The following is an 18,507-nucleotide window of genomic DNA, read 5'->3' as shown; positions in this document are numbered from 1 at the left end:
TAGGAAAATTCAAATTCTTACCTCCTTCATGCCTTCCTGCTTAAGGAATTTGTGTGCGTGTGTGTGTATGTGTGTGTGCACGCACGCGTATATGTATGCAATGTTTGAATACCAATCCTGTTGTTGTTTGAAAATCAGCTATATTATAGGAGCTAATGTCTTTGAAAAGTACCCTGTTGCTTTGTTATCATATTCTACATGTTATTTACCCTCCTGGGATAGCATACCTAAAATAGAAAGGATTCATGGTCACTTGGAATAGTATTAATATATTTTTTGAAGATTTTAATAAAAAAAGAAAAAGGCCATAAGCTTATCATGGGTCTGACTTCCAAAACTGGATGGCATCTACTCCAGAATAGGATCCTTGCATCTGGCACATAGTAAGTGTTTAGCTATTATTTGGTTAATAAGTGAATGGATGGATCTGAATTCTAGATACTTTGGTTATTCTAATTGTAATAGGCATTGTTCATATTTAACACTAAAATGTTTCTTTTTTTCATTTATTTAAAGAATAAAGAAACATCTGCAGATCATTAATCTCTGCTGGTAAGAATCTTGTTCTACAAATATTCTACAAACTGTATCGACAGCAAACTGGCTGGAGTTGTGTAAGTTCTAATGGTGATGGGAAAACAGAAAGGAAGACTGAATTCTCTAGAGTCAATCACTGACAAATCTCTTGGATACAAGTTCAGAAATATTCTGTGCACACGCATACGTATATGTGCATGAGTTTACAGACACATGTATGTGAACATTTCTGAAATCTGCTCACTTGAGATACCCACTTGCTTATACCAGAAAAGTTTTTGACCTTTGCTTTATTCCATCACAGGATGAAGATTTTCTTAGATTGATAGTCCTCTTTAGTCAAATATGATTTCAACCATTGATACTGTGTAGGGACAAGGAATTAGTAAAACCAATTCTCAACAAATGAATTTTTTAAAGTTTTCCATTTGCCACGGTGTATTTTTAACGAAGTTAGGCATGGAAAATTTGGATTTTGCAAGAGCACAAGTCTTGGGCAACCCTATAATGAAATATCTTTGGCTAAAAACACCTCTGATATGTCCAAAAGGGATGGACTTTTTAAAGTTATTTTTCTAATATTTGGTTTTGAAATAATTATAGAGTCACAGGAAGATGTAAGGATAGTACACAGAGGTCACAGGTACCTTTCATCCAATTTCCTCCAATGTTACATCACACATAATTGGCATGGAATAAAAGAACAGGAAATCAATGTTGGGACAAAGTATGTATGTAATTATATGGTACTTTATCATGTGTAGATTCATGTAAACATCACAATAATCAAGATACAAAAATATTCCAGCACCACAAAGATCTCCTTTGAGCCACCATTTATACTTACACCCACTATCCTCTTCCTGACCCTTCTGAAAATCCCTCAGTACCACTAGTCTTTTTATCTTCAAAATTTGGCATATTGAGAATGTTTTATAGACAGAATCAATTGAACTTTTTTTCACTCAGCCTGTTATAAATATATATCAACAGCTGTTTCCCTTTTATTGCTATATAATATTCCACAAAGGGATGTACCAAAGTTTGTTTAATCATTCACCCAGTGAGGGACATTTTGGTTGACAGTTCTTTTCCTACAGCACATGAAAAATGTTGTACTTCCTTTTGGGTGGGTAATTTCTGATGAGAAATCTTTCATTCAAGTCAATTTTTCCCTATTGGTAAATCATTTCTCTGCCTGTTTTTCAAGACTTCTTTTCATCGGTGGCTTTCAGAAATTTGACTATGATATGCCTCAGCAGGATTTCTTTGGGTTTACCCTGTTTGGGAGCTGTTTTCCCCCTGCTGGCATGTATCACTGTGTACTACAGTTGCCTAATGCTATCTTTCCTGCTAGTCTATCAGCTTCAGAAGCTAGAGCTATTATAATGTTCATAGTCATAAAAGCAGAACCAAACAATGCTTGTTACACTAGAGTCATACTATAGGGGCACAACATATATTTGCTGAAAAAACAGATTACAATTGACTTGATTTTCTCTTTGTATAAAGGAATCATGGTATAGAAGAACCTCAGCTCTCAGACTGGTTTCATCCTAAATAAGAACAAAAAATTCTGTTCCCCCAAAAATAATAATATAACTCAATTTTAATGAGGGAGGCTTTTTTCCCCATTATCAAATTGTAGCTATCCTGGGAAGTTCCCAAGACTTTGAGTTTTTGCTATTTAAGGTTTTTACATACAAACCTGGGGTCTATATAAAGTATTGGGCAGAAAGTCTCTATCTGGTTTAACACTCCTGGTTTTATTTGGGGAAGCAGTCCCCCAAAATGCCATTCATCTCTCTTGATTTGGGCATTAACAGGATGGAGAGGATTTCCATCTCTGTAATGGTTACAGAGGATTTTTCTTTAGGGCTGTATATCACAATTTATTTAGCCAATTTCTATTGGTTTTGTTTGTAATTTGAGCCTTATTGTAATGTTTACAGGAATATACTTGTACATGTATTTTTGCACACTATATGCACAGAGATATGTTTAGACACTGGGCTACTTGGGTTTAATCTCACAGTACAAAGAAAAAAAATCCCTGGGCTCCAAAGGCAGCATGAGGGTAATGGCTAAAGCATAGTCTGAAGCCAGACTGGCTGATCTCGAATGCAGGCTGTCTCACTGTTGTGCAATCATCCCAAGCCAAGTAGGTTCATTGTCGATACTTGCAGACGAAAAGAGAATTTTGGAGCCTTCTGTATCTCTATCATGCCTTTAATGCTGAATCAGGGGACCAGACACAGGTAGACCAGCATACAGGGAGGAGGCAACTGGGCTCCCCGGCCCAGAGTGATACAAACACCAGAACTGAGGAGCCCCTTTTATCCCTTGCTGCTGGGCACAGATGTCTGTATTTACACACACACACACACACACACACACACACACACAAACACACACACAACCGTTCCCCCCACTCTGGGCCCAGTTGCCCTGTACTCACACTCCCAAGCACAACACATTATCATGTGCAAGTAATGCCACTTGGGAAGAAAGGCAGACCACAGGTGCCGGATGTAGAGGCCAGCGATGGAGAGGCAGAGAAAAGCCTGATTTAATTCCATTTTCCCTTCAGTCACTGACTAGCTGTGTGATACTAAGCAACTTATTCAACCAAATTGCCTAAGTTCCTCATATGCAAAATAAGGATAATAATAGTACCTGCTTATAGGATGTTCCAAGAATTAGATGAGTAATGTAAAGTACTTATTCAGTAAGCTTGGCACATAGTAAGCCCTTTATAATCAACTATGATCACTTGGAAAACAACTTCTGCCATCAGAAGAAAATGATCTCAGCTTAATTTGTTTCTTTGTTCAACAGAAAACGTCCTGACGTAGTAACAATAACCAACTGGGGTGCTCCAGTCATATGGAAAGGGACTTATGACAGACAGGTCCTGGAAAAACATTACAGAAGATTGAACGTGACTGTAGGCCTGGCTATATGTACTAGTGGAAAGTAGGTGACACTAATATCGACTCTTTTGGGGAAAATGTGGATGAGCATCCATGAACTTTCTACATCTAAAGAACTACTCAAAATGAGTCCGAATCATTATTTCTAGCTGGCCTCTATTATTCTTTAAGGTGGTTATTTTCCCCCACCTTGGCTGAGGCCTTAACCCTACTTGGGAATCTCTTCATTAATATCCACTTAACTCTGTTCCTTTCTTCACGACAAACTTTATGACTCTTCTCAGGTCTCCAAGTTTACCTCATTCTTTCACTAACAAATACACTTAAGCTCTAGACCCAACTTCTCTGCCCCACCTGCTGGCAACAAGGACACAGGGGTTAGGCAATACGTTTAAGTGCCGCCTAACCTTCTGATTCTTAGCAAAATGAGTTTTTCTGGTTTTCCCTCCCTCACAGGTTTGCAGATCAGGACCTGAAAGAGCTCATCCAGTCTGCGAACAAGCACTTCATGGCTGGCCACCCTGTGATCTTCTACATTCTGATGGATGACTTCTCCAAGCTCCCTCATGTAGAGCTGGGTCCCCTTCGAACTATGAAGTTATTTACTCTCCACAAAGAAAATGCGTGGAAAGACAAAGATTTCATGCATATGAAGAACTTAGATGTGTATATCACAAAACAAATTCAGCATGAAGTGGACTTTCTCTTCAGTATGACTGCAAACCAGATCTTCAGGAATGACTTTGGGGTGGAGACCCTGGGCGAGAGTCTGTAGCTCGACTCGATCCCTGGTGGTATTTTAAAGACGTGAGAAATTTCCCTTATGAAAGAAAATCTAAGTCAGAAGCTTTCATCCCTTACGGAATGGGAGACTTCTACTACCAAAGAACACTTTTTGGTGGCACACCTCTTGAGGTTTTAACCCTCATTAGAGAATATGAAAAAGGAGTTACTCATGACACCAGAGAGGGAATTACCAGCATATATGAAAGTCACCTAAACAAGTATTTTTTTAATCCATAAACCCACAAAGTTGTTATCACCAGAATACAATTGAGAGATGGGCGGAGCAACATGGCGGCGAGGAGACGCTGCGAGTAAGATCTCCCATTAAAAAAAGTGAATAGGGAGGAAAAGCGGCAGGTCCCAGTGAGAACTGAGACAGGGAAGATAAACGGACGACTCCAGCAAACTGCCCGAAGAAGAAAGTTGCCATAAAAGAGGACGAGAAGGGAGGGAAGCGCAGAACCCTGCTCCCCTCCCCCGCCCACAGAGGCGGCACTCTCCGACCGGCAGAGACGAGGGAAACAACAAACCAAAACGCCCAACAAGAAAAACGGATGCAGCAAGTGGGACTGTGAGTGGAAAGGAACTATTTCAGCCACCACACCCCGTGAACGGGAGCTGAGGCGAACCCTGCAGGATCCGCCGCGGAGGTGAGCTCCAGGCGCCAGTAAAGAGAGCCCCGCCCACCAGGAGGAGCCCAGCACCAGCACACAGCCCCAGCCGCCCGGTAAGCTTGCGCGAAAGCGGTGCTCGGATTGCAGCTGCCCAGGGCCCTGCGCCTGCGACCTAGGCTTGCGGGGAGACGGCGGAGGCCCTCCCTGAGTGAGCAGGAACAAGGTGCCCAGGCAGGGGAGCGGGATTCAAAAGGCGCCATTCCCACGCCACTGATCTGGGCTACAGCCCGCGTCCTGGAACTGAGGGCTTTGGAACTGAGACCCGGGCGGAGGCCCTCCCTGAGTGAGCAGGAACAAGGCGCCCAGGCAGGGGAGCGGGATTCAAAAGGCGCCATTCCCGCGCCACTGATCTGGGCTACAGCCCGCGTCCTGGAACTGAGGGCTTTGGAACTGAGACCCGGGGCACGAAATTAGGGGCGTGGGTTCCCCACGACGGTGGGGCACAAGGCAGACACAGCACCCCAAAGCCGTTGAGGTGTACCCTACCATCCCCGCTCTGCTCCCTGTCCCACGGGGTGGAAAATCAGCTCCCCAAGGGCTCTAGGAGAGATCTCTGGTGCCACCTAGCGACTTGACCCCAGCACAGGCTACTGAAGGAGCTAGTGGCCAGCTGGGGAGTTAGCCCACACCGGGCCCCTTCTGAACAAGTAGTCTGAGCCCACAGGGAGAGCGAGCACCCACAGCCGGGGCAGACCAGGCGCGCAGAATAGTGTGCCTGAGACCAGAAGCGCAGGGAGTGTGTCCCACATCACCATTTTAGAACAGGGACATTTCTTCAGTAAAGACTACCTGCAGAAGGCTTCCTCAGGAGCCAGAGGTGAGCGGGGGAAGTTCGCCCACGCCAGACCCCCTCTGGCCTGCAGTCCAAGCCCAGAGGGGAGCAGGAACCCACCGCCGGGGCAGACCAGGCGCACAGGGGAGTGTGTCCCCACATCGACATTTTAGAACAGGGACCTTTCTCCAGTAAAGGCTGCTTGAAACTGACAGATGACTCCTGGAAGAACCAGAGGGGAACAGAGAAGCCCACCCAAGATGCCGGCAAGTCCCAACAACACAGTGTCCCAACGCATACGGCAAATTAGAAAACAGACAGTAGGGAGGAGAAGAACCACACGCAACCTAGCAACTCTCCAGAGAAAAAGCACACCACAAAAAGAAAGCCAGCCCCCAGATTGCAACGACAATAACTTGGAAGAATTTCTGAGCCTTCCAGAAAGAGAATTTAAAATTGCCGTGATTAAAAAACTGACAGAAGTCATAAAGGAAAACAATGATAAGGGAAAAATAATCAACGATCAGAAGAATGCAATTGAGTCCCTAGAGAGGGAAAACAATGGTCAGAAGAAAGAAATTGAGTCCCTAAAGAGGGAAGTAAAAGAAATGCAGGAGATCAAAGAATTAATGGAAGAACTAAAGAATTCTGGGAAAAGCAATGAAAGCAGAATAGATGAAATGGAAGAACAAATAAGTAATCTTGAAGACACAGAAATAAAAAGAACCAAAACAGAGAAGGAAAGAGAAGTACGAAGGAAAAAGAACGAAGAAAGACTTCGGGAACTATCGGACTCCATGAGGAAAGGAAATATAAGAGTTATAGGAATACCAGAAGGAGAGGAGAGAGATGTAGGAACAGAGAAAATATTCAAAGAGATAATTGAAGAGAACTTCCCAAATGTGAAGAAGGAGCTGAAAATTGATATACAAGAAGCAAGAAGAACACCAAACTTCCACGACGAAAGGAAAAATACAGCAAGACACATAATAGTAAAGCTCCCAAGAATCCAGGACAAGGAAAAAATAATGAAGCTGGCAAGAGGGAAGAAACAGATAACATTCAAAGGAAAACCAATCAGGCTGACATCAGACTTCTCCGAAGAAACACTACGGGCAAGGAGAGAGTGGAGGGACATAGTCAACAGACTCCAAGAAAACAGATGCCAACCAAGAATACTCTATCCCGCAAAGCTCTCCTTCCTCTTTGAAGAAAGAATATGGACCTTCCCAGACAAACAGAAACTCCGGAATTTCATTGCAACTAAACCCCCACTCCAAAAAATACTACAAGGAGTTCTAAAGCCAGAACCTCAGAGCGACGAATAACAATGAAAGAAGGCCAAAAAAAAAAAAAAAAGTTATTAAAAGAATAAATAAATAAAATCAAAGGAAAGACAAACACAATGGCAAATACAGATGTTAACATATCAATATTAACTCTAAATGTAAATGGACTAAACTCTTCAATAAAAAGACACAGAGTTGCAGCCTGGATTAAGAAACAAAACCCAACCTTTTGCTGTCTCCAGGAAACACATTTAGCTACAAAAGATAAAAATAGGCTCAAAGTTAAAGGATGGAAAACAATCCTACAAGCAAATGGACCAAAAAAGAAAGCAGGAACAGCTATACTTATATCAGATAAAACAGATTTCAAACTCAAAAAGATAAAAAGAGACCCCAATGGTCACTACATTATGATCAAGGGGACAATACTTCAAGAAGAAATAACACTCATTAACATATACTCACCAAACGAAGGAGCACCAAAATTATCAGACAACTGTTGTCCTCTCTGAAAACAGACATCAGAGAAAACACATACGTAGTGGGAGACTTCAACACACCACTATCAACAATGGATAGATCAACAAGACAAAAAATAAGTAAAGAAACCAAAGCTCTAAATAAAGACCTAGAGCAATTGGGCTTAACAGACATCTATAGAACACTAAACCCCAAAAAAACGGAGTACACATTTTTCTCAAGCGCACACGGATCATTCTCCAGGATCGATCACATACTGGGGCACAAGACAAACATCAACAGATACACCAAGATTGAAATCATATCAACCATCTTTTCTGACCATGAAGGCATCAAACTAGAAATAAACCATAAAAAGAAGGCAAGGAACTTTCCTACCTCATGGAGATTAAAAACCACACTACTGGAAGACCATTGGACTAATGAGGAGATCAAAGAAGAAATTAAAAAATTTTTTGAATTGAACGACAAGGAGGACACCAATATCCTAAATGTATGGGATGCAGCAAAAGCAGTAATAAGAGGAAAATATATAGCAATAGAAGCTCACATCAAGAAACAAGAAAGAACGCAAAGAAACAACCTAATCTCGAAGCTCAAAGATCTAGAAAAAGAACAACAAGAAAACCCCAAAACCAGTAGAAGAAAAGAAATAATAAAAACCAAAGCAGAAATAAATGAAATTGAAACTAAAAAAACAATCCAAAAGATCAATGAAACCAAGAGCTGGTTCTTTGAAAAAATCAATAAAATAGACAAACCCCTAGCCAGGCTCACAAAGGAAAAAAGGGAGAAAGCACAAATAAACAGGATCATCAATGAAAGAGGAGAAATCACAACGGACACAGCAGAAATCAAAAGAATAATCAGTAACTACTATGAACAGTTATATGGAAACAAGTTTAACAATCTAGAGGAGATGGACAAATTCCTACAACTCTACAATCACCCAAAGCTAGATAAAGAAGAAATAGAACACCTAAACAGACCAATTACAATTAGCGAAATTGAAATGGTAATCAAAAACCTCCCCAAAAACAAAAGCCCAGGACCTGATGGATTTACAAATGAATTCTACCAAACATTCAGAGACGAATTAGTGCCTATCCTTCACAAACTCTTCCAAAAAATTGAGAAGGAAGGGACAATACCAAACACGTTCTATGAAGCCAACATTACACTAATACCAAAACCGAACAAGGACAACACAAAAAAGGAAAACTACAGGCCAATCTCCCTAATGAACACTGATGCAAAAATCCTCAATAAAATTTTAGCTATCAGAATCCAACAATGTATCCATAAGATAATTCACCACGACCAAGTTGGATTCATTCCAGGGGCACAAGGATGGTTTAACATCCGAAAATCAATCAACGTTATCCAACACATCAACAAAAAGAAATATAAAAACCATATGATAATATCAATAGATGCTGAGAAAGCTTTCGACAAAGTGCAACACCCATTCATGATAAAAGCCCTTGAAGTTCTTGGGATACAAGGAACATACCTCAACATCATAAAGGCCATCTATGACAAGCCAACAGCCAGTATCATTCTCAATGGTGAAAAGCTGAAAGCAATTCCATTAAGATCTGGAACAAGACAAGGATGTCCACTCTCACCATTGCTTTTCAATATAATACTGGAAGTCCTAGCCAGGGCAATAAGACAAGAGAAAGACATCCAAGGAATCCAAATAGGAAAAGAAGAAGTCAAACTATCACTATTTGCAGACGATATGATATTATACATAGAGAACCCCAAAAACTCCACAGAAAAGCTAATTCAACTCATCAATCAGTTCAGTAAAGTGGCAGGATACAAAATCAACACGCAAAAGTCAGTAGCCTTCCTATACACAAACAATAAATCTGAAGAAGAAGAAATCGAAAAGACCATCCCTTTTGTTATTGAAACAAAAAAAATCAAATATTTGGGAATAAATCTAACAAAAGAGGTAAAGGACCTATACAAAGAAAACTATAAAACACTGTTAAAAGAAATAGAAGAAGACACAAAGAAATGGAGAGACATCCCCTGCTCATGGATTGGAAGAATAAACATTATTAAAATGGCCATCCTTCCAAAAGCAATATACAGATTCAATGCTATTCCAATCAAAATTTCAATGTCATTCTTCAAAGAAATAGAAAAATTATTGATGAAATTCATATGGAATCACAAAAAACCCCGAATAGCCAAAGCTCTCCTGAAAAAAAAAGAAGGGAATGGAGGCATCAGACTCCCAGACTTCAAACTATACTACAAAGCCATAATCATCAAAACTGCATGGTATTGGAACAAGAACAGACATACAGACCAATGGAATCGAATAGAAAATCCAGAAGTAAACCCACAGATTTATGGTCAACTAATCTTTGACAAAGGAGCAAAGACTATGCATTGGAGCAAAGAAAGTTTGTTCAATAAATGGTGCTGGGAAAACTGGGTCGCTACATGCAAAAGAATGAAGCTTGACCACCACCTCACACCATACACAAAAATCAACTCAAAATGGATTAAAGAACTAGACATAAGACCTGAAACCATAAAATATATAGAAGGAAATATAGGCGAAACACTACGTGATTTGCACATCAAAGACATCTTTACAGACACATCACCCAAAGCAGTGATAGTGAAGGCAAAGATAAACAGCTGGGACTATATCAAATTAAAGAGCTTTTGCACAGCAAAAGAGACAATAACAAAAACAAAGAGAAACCCACCAACTGGGAGAACATTTTTGCACCCAACACTAATGATAAAGGACTGATCACAAAAATCTGCAAAGAGCTGATGAGACTCAACAACAACAAAGAAAATAATCCAGTCAAAAAATGGGCAGAAGAGCTTAAAAGAAACTTCTCTGAAGAGGAAATGCAAATGGCCAACAGGCATATGAAAAAATGTTCAACATCACTTGTCATCAGGGAAATGCAAATCAAAACTACCATGAGATACCATCTTACACCAGTGAGAATGGCACATATTAAAAAAACTAGCAACAACAAATGTTGGCGAGGGTGTGGAGAAAAAGGAACTCTTCTGCACTGTTGGTGGGAGTGCAAACTGGTCCAACCACTGTGGAAAGCTGTGTGGAGATTTCTGGACCTACTAAACATAGAGCTTCCATATGACCCAGCAATTCCACTCCTAGGTATTTACCCAAAGGACACAGAAACATCAATTCCAAAGAACACCTGCACCCCTATGTTTATAGCAGCACTGTTTACAATAGCTAAGCTTTGGAAACAACCCAAATGCCCAAAAATAGATGACTGGATCAAGAAGATGTGGTACATATATACCATGGAATATTACTCAGCATTCAAAAAAGATAAACACATGCAATTTGCTGCAACATGGATGGCGCTGGAAGGGATCATGCTCAGCGAAATAAGCCAAAAAGAAAAAGAAAAATACCGGATGGTCTCACTCATAGCAGGAATCTAGAAAACTTAAATAATGGACCAGGAAAATGAAAAACTATAAGAAAGTGAAAATCAAAATCAACAAAAAACTATGAACCAGAGACACTTTTAGGGGGGCGGGGGCGGAGGGGAGGGATTGGGTCAGAATGGGGGCGCAATTGTATGGGGAATATAACAATAAATTTATTAAAAAAAAAAAAAAAAAAAAAAAAAAAAAAAACAATTGAAATCCAAAATTTAGAACTTCTCCAAAATCAAATGTTAAGATAGAATGGAAGACAGAAAAGACTTGATGTTTATAATGAAGGGGTCACAATAATTCCTCAAATATAAAACTTAAAATATTTGTCAGTGTCTTAGAAACTTACCAAATGTGCAAACTTTGAAAGTAAAATTGCTTTTCTCCTTGCCGTTTGGAGCATCTCAATCTATCTATTCTGGAATAAGAATACATAGATAATAACTTAATATTAATGTACACTGATGCTATGTATTTTATAAGTAATATGGAAATCTATTTGGAGGCATAAGATGAATGTTTTATGGAGAAACACACCCAGATTCTAGTACAGAAATAAAGACAGACCAACAGATAGAGACATACACCACCAAAGGGATAAAATTAAGGAAAAAAAGTAAATATTCACCAATGTGCTCATCAAATATTCACCTTGTTTTTCAGTGTTGGGATATACATTGCTTGTGATTACCTCAATTAGTACTTGATCTATCTAGCATCTGATTGAAGTTAGGTAACTTAGGTACATTCTACCAAACATGTGTCTTACATTTATTCTTACAAAGAGATGTGTTGAGTTCATTGTTTTAATGCTGCACATTTTTCAAATAGATATCAAATCTATGGAAAATGTACTCTACTTGGTGCAATCAAAGATGGAAAAATGTCTTTTAAAAAATTCGCCCTCAAGGAGCCTACAGTCTAGCAACACGGGAGATAAAACTATTCAGAAATATCTCTTTCACAAGTTTTAAAGTATTAAAGTATTTAAAGTATGGAAGTATTTAAAGTATTAAAATTTATAAGGAAGATGTGGTTAAAATGCCATGGTAGTTAAAAAAGGGGCAATCACCTCCATATGAATCTTTAGTGGTCACATTGACTATGTTTTCACAAATTTGTGAGGCATTCTAGCATAGTTATAAGAACTGGAGATAATTTACTATTTTAATCCTCTTTTTTTAAAAAAAAGATTTATTTTATTTATACAAGAGCTGTGGTACAGGCCAGAGTCGTGGGAGGATGAGAGGATTCACCAGAGACAGAGCAGGAGGCAGAACAGGCAGACGGACTGAGAGCACTGCTGAGGGGAGCAGCGGGCAAGACAGGAGAGGTCTGCTGCGCAATGTGGGATTCTCCCTGGCTGGCCGGGAATCAAACAGGCACTGTGGATGCTGTGGACAGCTTCACAGTACTGCACTCAACCCGCTGCGCCACTGGGGAGGCCCCTATTTTAATCCTCTTATGAGAGAAAAAAATGGAGGTTAAATAATCTATAAAAGGCATAAATGACTGGCTATTAGAACACTAAAATTACAAGAATATTGATGATGACTGTGGCAGGTGGCCTTCACGATGCCCCATGGTTCACCTGCCCTGATGCCCATATCTCCACTCCCCACCCCCTCACCCACTTTGAGTGTGAGCTGAATATAGTGACTTGCTTCCAAATGACAGGGTATGACACAGGTAATGGGCTATCACTTTCAGGACTAGGTGACATAAGATTGTGACTTCTATCTTACTTGCAGACTGACTCTTTTCTTGCTGCTCTTGATGAAGCAAGTTGAAATATTGGAGTGGCCCTCACAGCAAGGAACAGAAGTCATCTTCTTGGTGAGGCCACCTGATCTGAAATTATAACCTTCCCTCCAGAAATTTTAAACTTAATTCCTCCTTCCTTATTTTTTTCTCCTTAACATTTGTAACTGCACAACACACAGTTCCTCGGAGCTTACATGTTTATAAGCTGTCTTCCCACAAGAATGTAAGCTTCTCAGACTTTTAGCATTTGTCCATTTTGTTCACAGCTCCAATCCCAGTGCCCAGAAAAGTAACCATATTGACAGTATTCGCTGATCATTTGTGGAATGAATAAGTGAACCAAAGACCTATGACTTGGGAAACGATCCTTAAAGGCAATTCGTCTGCCTTCCCTTAAATACCCAAGACAAAAAGAAGTACATGGGCATTAACACTAGGTGGCGCAAGATTACAAAGAAAGGAACCCTCACCGCCAATCCTTTTTCCCCTGCTGCCAAGTGCTTAGAGGAAAGTCTAGTGTTACCAAGTTTCCTTTGACAGCCCAAGCCTGCTGAGGTTACATTTTCTGTAAAACTCAGATTTCACTCATGTGTAGCCCACCTGTGTAAACGTTATGCTGCCCTGTCAGTTATTCCAGTTCTTCCTCACGCCAGTCCATGGTAGCAAGTCCCTCCTTCCCCTACTGGTCCCAACCTACCTTCAACTGAAGTCAGCCAGCACCAAAGCCCTCAAGCCTCCAGAGCTAGGGGGTGGCGCGTGACGAGAAAGAATCTGTCCCCTCCTGACCACCCTCTATGAGAAGGGTCACAGATGCTCGACACTGCTCTTTCCTAGTTTACTTCTAGCCTCCTCTCTCCCTAGAGCCCTCCATTGGGTCCATGCGTTCAGGGCTGGGATGAATTTGTATGGCAGCTACCATCTCCCAAGATTAACAGTTGCTACCACTTCCCAGCACCAATAAAGCCTCTCTGACTGGGCGGAGTTTAGGGCATCTTAACTGCTCACTCCTTAGGGGCTGGTTTCCCAGAAACACCCATCACAGATCTGCCCACCAACTCATGTTAGGTCAGGGTGAACAACTCGTCTGGTTGCCAGGGACTTTCCCAGGGTCAGCACAGGAAGTCTCAGGTTCCAGGGTGAACCTGGACAGTTGGTAACTATGTGACTACAGAAACGCAAGCAAGAACTGTGTCTGCTTTTACTCAGGGGTATGACATTTTTAACACATACAGGTTTTTGTTCTCTCTTTCCACTCCACAGGTTGGCAGTCACCAACTCTGTCCTCTCTGTTCCTTTTGTTTGTTTCTCCTGTTATGTTCTCTGTAAAACAGCAGAATATGACAGAAACCAAGAAAAGACAGGGCCAGGAGATTCAGGTCCTTCAGGAGTGACAGTGGAGCACACGACCTGGTGCAGGTGCTGGCTCAGAGAAAAGGGGACATGAAATGAGGGAAGAAGAAAGTGACACATATTAGCTACTGGCTTATGGCCACACAGGAAAAAAGGACAAATGGCTAAGCATTATTTTCTTTCTTGTTTAACATGTGTGTACAATAACTAACACGTGTGTTATTGCGTATAATTTTCTTTTAATTTTATAATTTCATCTTTAAACTAGTGAATATTCAAGAGGGGCTGCAACTGAACTTGAGGAGTAATTCTCATCCTGAAATTAACGTGGGGCCTTCTATTTCAGGGAGAAAGAATGAAGAGTCAATTTCTACAAAGGACATTAAAGAAAAGCTGCAATTTGCTATTGCTGAATGGAAAGTTCCAATATGTGCGGACTTGGTGTGCAGATACTGGGGTGAGCTGTACGTCACTAAACCACTGGCTTTTTTTTTTTTTTTTTTAGCCCAACCAGTCTTTGCTTACCACATTTCTCTCAAGGTCTGTGAGATACAGTTAGTAATAGCATACCTTAATTAATAACATTTGTTACTTTTTCTTAAAGTGAGGCACTTGGCCAATTGGTTTGCATGAATTTTTCTGTTCTTTTTTTTTTAAATAATAAATTTTATTTTTATATTCCCCATACAATTTCAACCCCCCCATTTTGACCCCAATCCCTCACCTCCCCACCCCCCACCCCCCAAAAAGTGTCTCTGGTTCATAGTTTTTTGTTGATTTTGATTTTCACTTTCTTATAGTTATTCATTTTCCTGGTCCCTTATTTAAGTTTTCTAGATTCCTGCTATGAGCGAGACCATCCGGTATTTTTCTTTTTCTTTCTGGCTTATTTCGCTGAGCATGATCCCTTCCAGCGCCATCCATGTTGCTGCAAATTGCATGTGTTTATCTTTTTTGAATGCTGAGTAATATTCCATGGTGTATATGTACCACATCTTCTTGATCCAGTCATCTATTTTTGGGCATTTGGGTTGTTTCCAAAGCTTAGCTATTGTAAACAGTGCTGCTATAAACATAGGGGTGCACGTGTTCTTTGGAATTGATGTTTCTGTGTCCTTTGGGTAAATACCTAGGAGTGGAATTGCTGGATCATATGGAAGCTCTATGTTTAGTAGGTCCAGAAATCTCCACACAGTTCTCCATTAAACCACTGGCTTTTAGGACCACTAAGCCCATGCATTTTTATTCTGCTTTGTGGCTCAGGGACAATGCCAACTGTATGTCTATGCTGCCAGCTACTTCCTGTTGAATTCTGCAGAGCAGGAGAGAAGGGACCTGCTCCTCTCCTGACAAGTGGTTCTCCATTATAATTAATATTCAACTTGGGGGGGACACTTCTGGAACCACCCTATCATGCCTATTCAAATCTATCAGCAAGTTAGGCAGTGGCCCCGCAATGAGGGTCTCAGGGGGCTATCCTTTGAGCATCCTTTGTCTTCCCGGTCTTAGGGGTGATAGCTTCTTCCAGCAGTTCCTATCCCCTTTTTTCCTTTCAGTGATCCACACTGCTGGACTAAGTCTTTATAGTGAACTCTGTGTTGAAAAACCAAGGGCGTCTTCTCTTATGAGTGTGTCCATAATGTAAAGCCCCTGCAAGGAAAGAACCCAAACCACCATGCTTTCCCAAGACAAAGGAAACATGGAGTAAGTGGGAGAGGAAGGAAGCGCTAATCATCAACTGTAGTCTTCAGACTTCTTACAGCAGCAAGGACTGAGCACTATTTGTTGTAATATCCATATTAAGCAATGACTTCAACCTTTCTCCTTTTCCCTTCTCCTACAGTTTTGTATGAAGTGTTGGAGGAACTGGGTCTACAATTTCACTCGCAGGTCACCAGGCCACAAAAAGTCACATCTGGACCCGGCAAAGCGGCGCGGGGACCACCAGTAGACCCTGAACTGGAGATACAGATATGAAAACCAGTGGGGCTCCCTGAGTCTCTCTTCTGGCCCGGGGAGATGGGGAGAGAGTCTCTGCATGACAGCATGATGCTGCATATGGACAGAAGATGAACTTAAATAGTGAGGAGCAAAAGGGGTGGGATGTATGGCTCCCAAGTCCATTTTTCCTCAAATCCACTCCTTGCCCTTCCCTGTCTTTGCTCTGCATTGTAGGCAGCTGACCTCTGTTAAGTCGCATGCTCAGGCTGATTTCTGAAAGACTGAAGGGCAGAGGAGGGGAGGAATAAGCCAGGCTACTTCTATCTCAGGAACTTCTCTGGCAGTCACGGCATCCCCTTAGTGGCCCCAGCTCTCACCAGACAGCCCCTTACAGGCCCCAGCCTCTAACAGATGACCTCCAGCTCTGGGGTTCTTACTTCTGTCTCTCCAGACCAGCACAGTGGTCCTTCTGCTCTTACTAATCTCTGGGTTGCTTCACTTTCTCAGGCCCTCAGTTTCCTCTCTCACCTGGTAACCACTTGCCCGAATTACATTTCCTCTATTGTAAAAACTATTTAGAAGTGGTTGCTATTTTCCTGGTTGCCCCTGACTGTGATAAGAAAAGTTAATCATGAGAACTAATCATACTTCAGATAGGGCTGACTAAGTCATTATTCTACAATACTCCCATTCTGGGAATTTATACACAGATAAACCCACATACCCTCAAAGGGAGGTCTGTATCAGGTCATTCATTGTCATATGGTTGGTAAAGGCAAAAATGAGGATCAAAACCAAGCCAATGTGTATTGGTTTGGTTAAGCAAACACTGTGACATCCACAACGCTGTAAAAAGAAATAAAGGAAACTCAGCAAAGAAGACAGAGCACAGAACAAGTAGCATGCTAGCCTCTGTGTAAGAGGGCAAAGAATAAGAATGTATGTTTGTATTGCATAAATAGCAAAAAGACACACAAGAAAATTAAAAAACGTGGTCAAGGGAGAATAAAGTAGAGAGGGACAAAAGAGGAAATTCTCAGATCTCACAGGAAATTCTTAGATCATTCTGACTTTTGAGTCACATATAGATGCATTACCTATTGTGTTATAACACTATTGGAAAAGGAATAAAAATTATAAAAATGCATAGAAAGAAAACGCTGCAACCTAGTCACTAAATGATAAACATAACCAAATTTTAATACTTTATAATACTGTAGCCAAGTGGACCTTTGGAAGTGGGGGCGCAAAAGGGATGCTTGGTAAGGATGGAGTACAGTTTTAAAATACATTCCCCACCCCTTGAGTGTGGACTACATTTAGTGACTCTCTTCCAAAGAAAAGGGCACAGAAAGAGAGAAACCTGGCAGACCCTACCCTAACCAAGGGATCCAGGTTAATATCTCCAGCCATAAGGCCATCACACACCCCTTGCCCCAGATACACACTTCCAAAGTAAGCGTGACAAAGCCAAACATCTGGCAAACCCCCACTATGAAACAGCCTACAAATGCATGACCAGTAACTTGTTCAAAATTTCCAAGGCTGTGAAAGACAAGCAAAGACCAAAAAACTGTGACAGATTGGAAACGAAGGAAACCTGGGGACCAAATGCAATGTAATATCCTGAACTAGAACAAGGGCAACAGTGGAAAGACTTGTGAGATGGAAATGAAGTCAGTGGTTTCACGGACAGTGTTCACTCATGTTAACTTCTTAGTTCTGATAAACACAATTTGATTATGGAACATGCTAACACTGGAGGAAGCTTGGGGAAGAGTATACTGGAACTTCACACTATCTCTGTCAATTGTTTGCAAATCTGAAACAACTTCAAAATAGATTTAAAGAAAATAAAAAAATGTTACAAGGAATAAACTCATGGCATTGAGGAACTACCCCTGCAGAAGACTAGGACTTGTGAACACAAGAGAGAACAGCTTCGGGAACAAGAGCCCTGTTGGAAAATAGAAGCATGAACTGAACATACACACACTGAGTGCTAAGACCAAGCACCAACCTAAGACCTGTGCGCCTGGGCTCCACATTAGGAAGTCTTATGTGTCAGGGAGGATACTCAGAGCCCAGCACTCATTGTTGGTACAGTGCAATCTAGAACCTTCAATATTTCCTTTCGTGATGCTGACTTTATTTAGGCTCCTGGGAGAAGCTTCTTCACACATCTCTTGCTCTTCTCCTCCTAATAAAAGGGGTAGTCCCTGCATGGTATGCAAGTGGATGGGCTGTGCGCCTATTGTCAGAGACAGACTTTGCTACCAAGAGAATCTGAACAGTAAAAGCTCTGGGGTGAGAGAAGAGGCGAACTGGTCTGAATCCTTCCTCTCTAAGAACATGAATGGGATATGTATATCAATGTCTCAGAGCAGTAAATGTCCATTTTTTACCTCACTTTGCATTCTAGCTGAAGTATCCAATGACAGTCACTAATTAGTATACTATTCCCACTGTTCTATGTGGCAGCTGAGAAACACTGTGTGCTATTTAAATAAATCACATTACTT

General features: G+C 41.1%; 1 protein-coding gene and 1 long non-coding RNA gene across 3 annotated transcripts; both read left to right on the top strand.

Annotated features, from left to right (window-relative positions):
- Positions 1-421: 421 nt before the first annotated feature.
- Positions 422-4,693, top strand: LOC119231366 (putative glycosyltransferase 6 domain-containing protein 1). The gene is given in 5 exon segments (XM_054688587.1): positions 422-465; positions 558-614; positions 3,376-3,513; positions 3,927-4,233; positions 4,236-4,693. Coding segments are annotated over 5 exon segments (804 nt in total). The 3' UTR covers positions 4,494-4,693.
- A 135-nt stretch (positions 4,694-4,828) lies between these two features.
- LOC119232270 (uncharacterized) lies at positions 4,829-18,499 on the top strand. 2 transcript variants are annotated; one of them, XR_005122040.2, is made up of 3 exons: positions 4,829-4,983; positions 14,391-14,501; positions 15,888-18,499. It is a non-coding gene; the product is annotated as an uncharacterized LOC119232270 (long non-coding RNA). The 2 variants fall into 2 exon arrangements; XR_005122039.2 differs by having other exon boundaries at positions 14,391-14,508.
- Positions 18,500-18,507: the final 8 nt, after the last annotated feature.

This window comes from Talpa occidentalis, unplaced genomic scaffold (genome assembly GCF_014898055.3).
Source record: "Talpa occidentalis isolate TD23 unplaced genomic scaffold, MPIMG_talOcc4v2.1 talOcc4.7, whole genome shotgun sequence".
NCBI classification, from domain to species: Eukaryota; Metazoa; Chordata; class Mammalia; order Eulipotyphla; family Talpidae; genus Talpa; species Talpa occidentalis.
The sequence above is the reverse complement of the archived record's forward strand: the minus strand, read 5'-3'. Positions and strand labels throughout refer to the sequence as shown.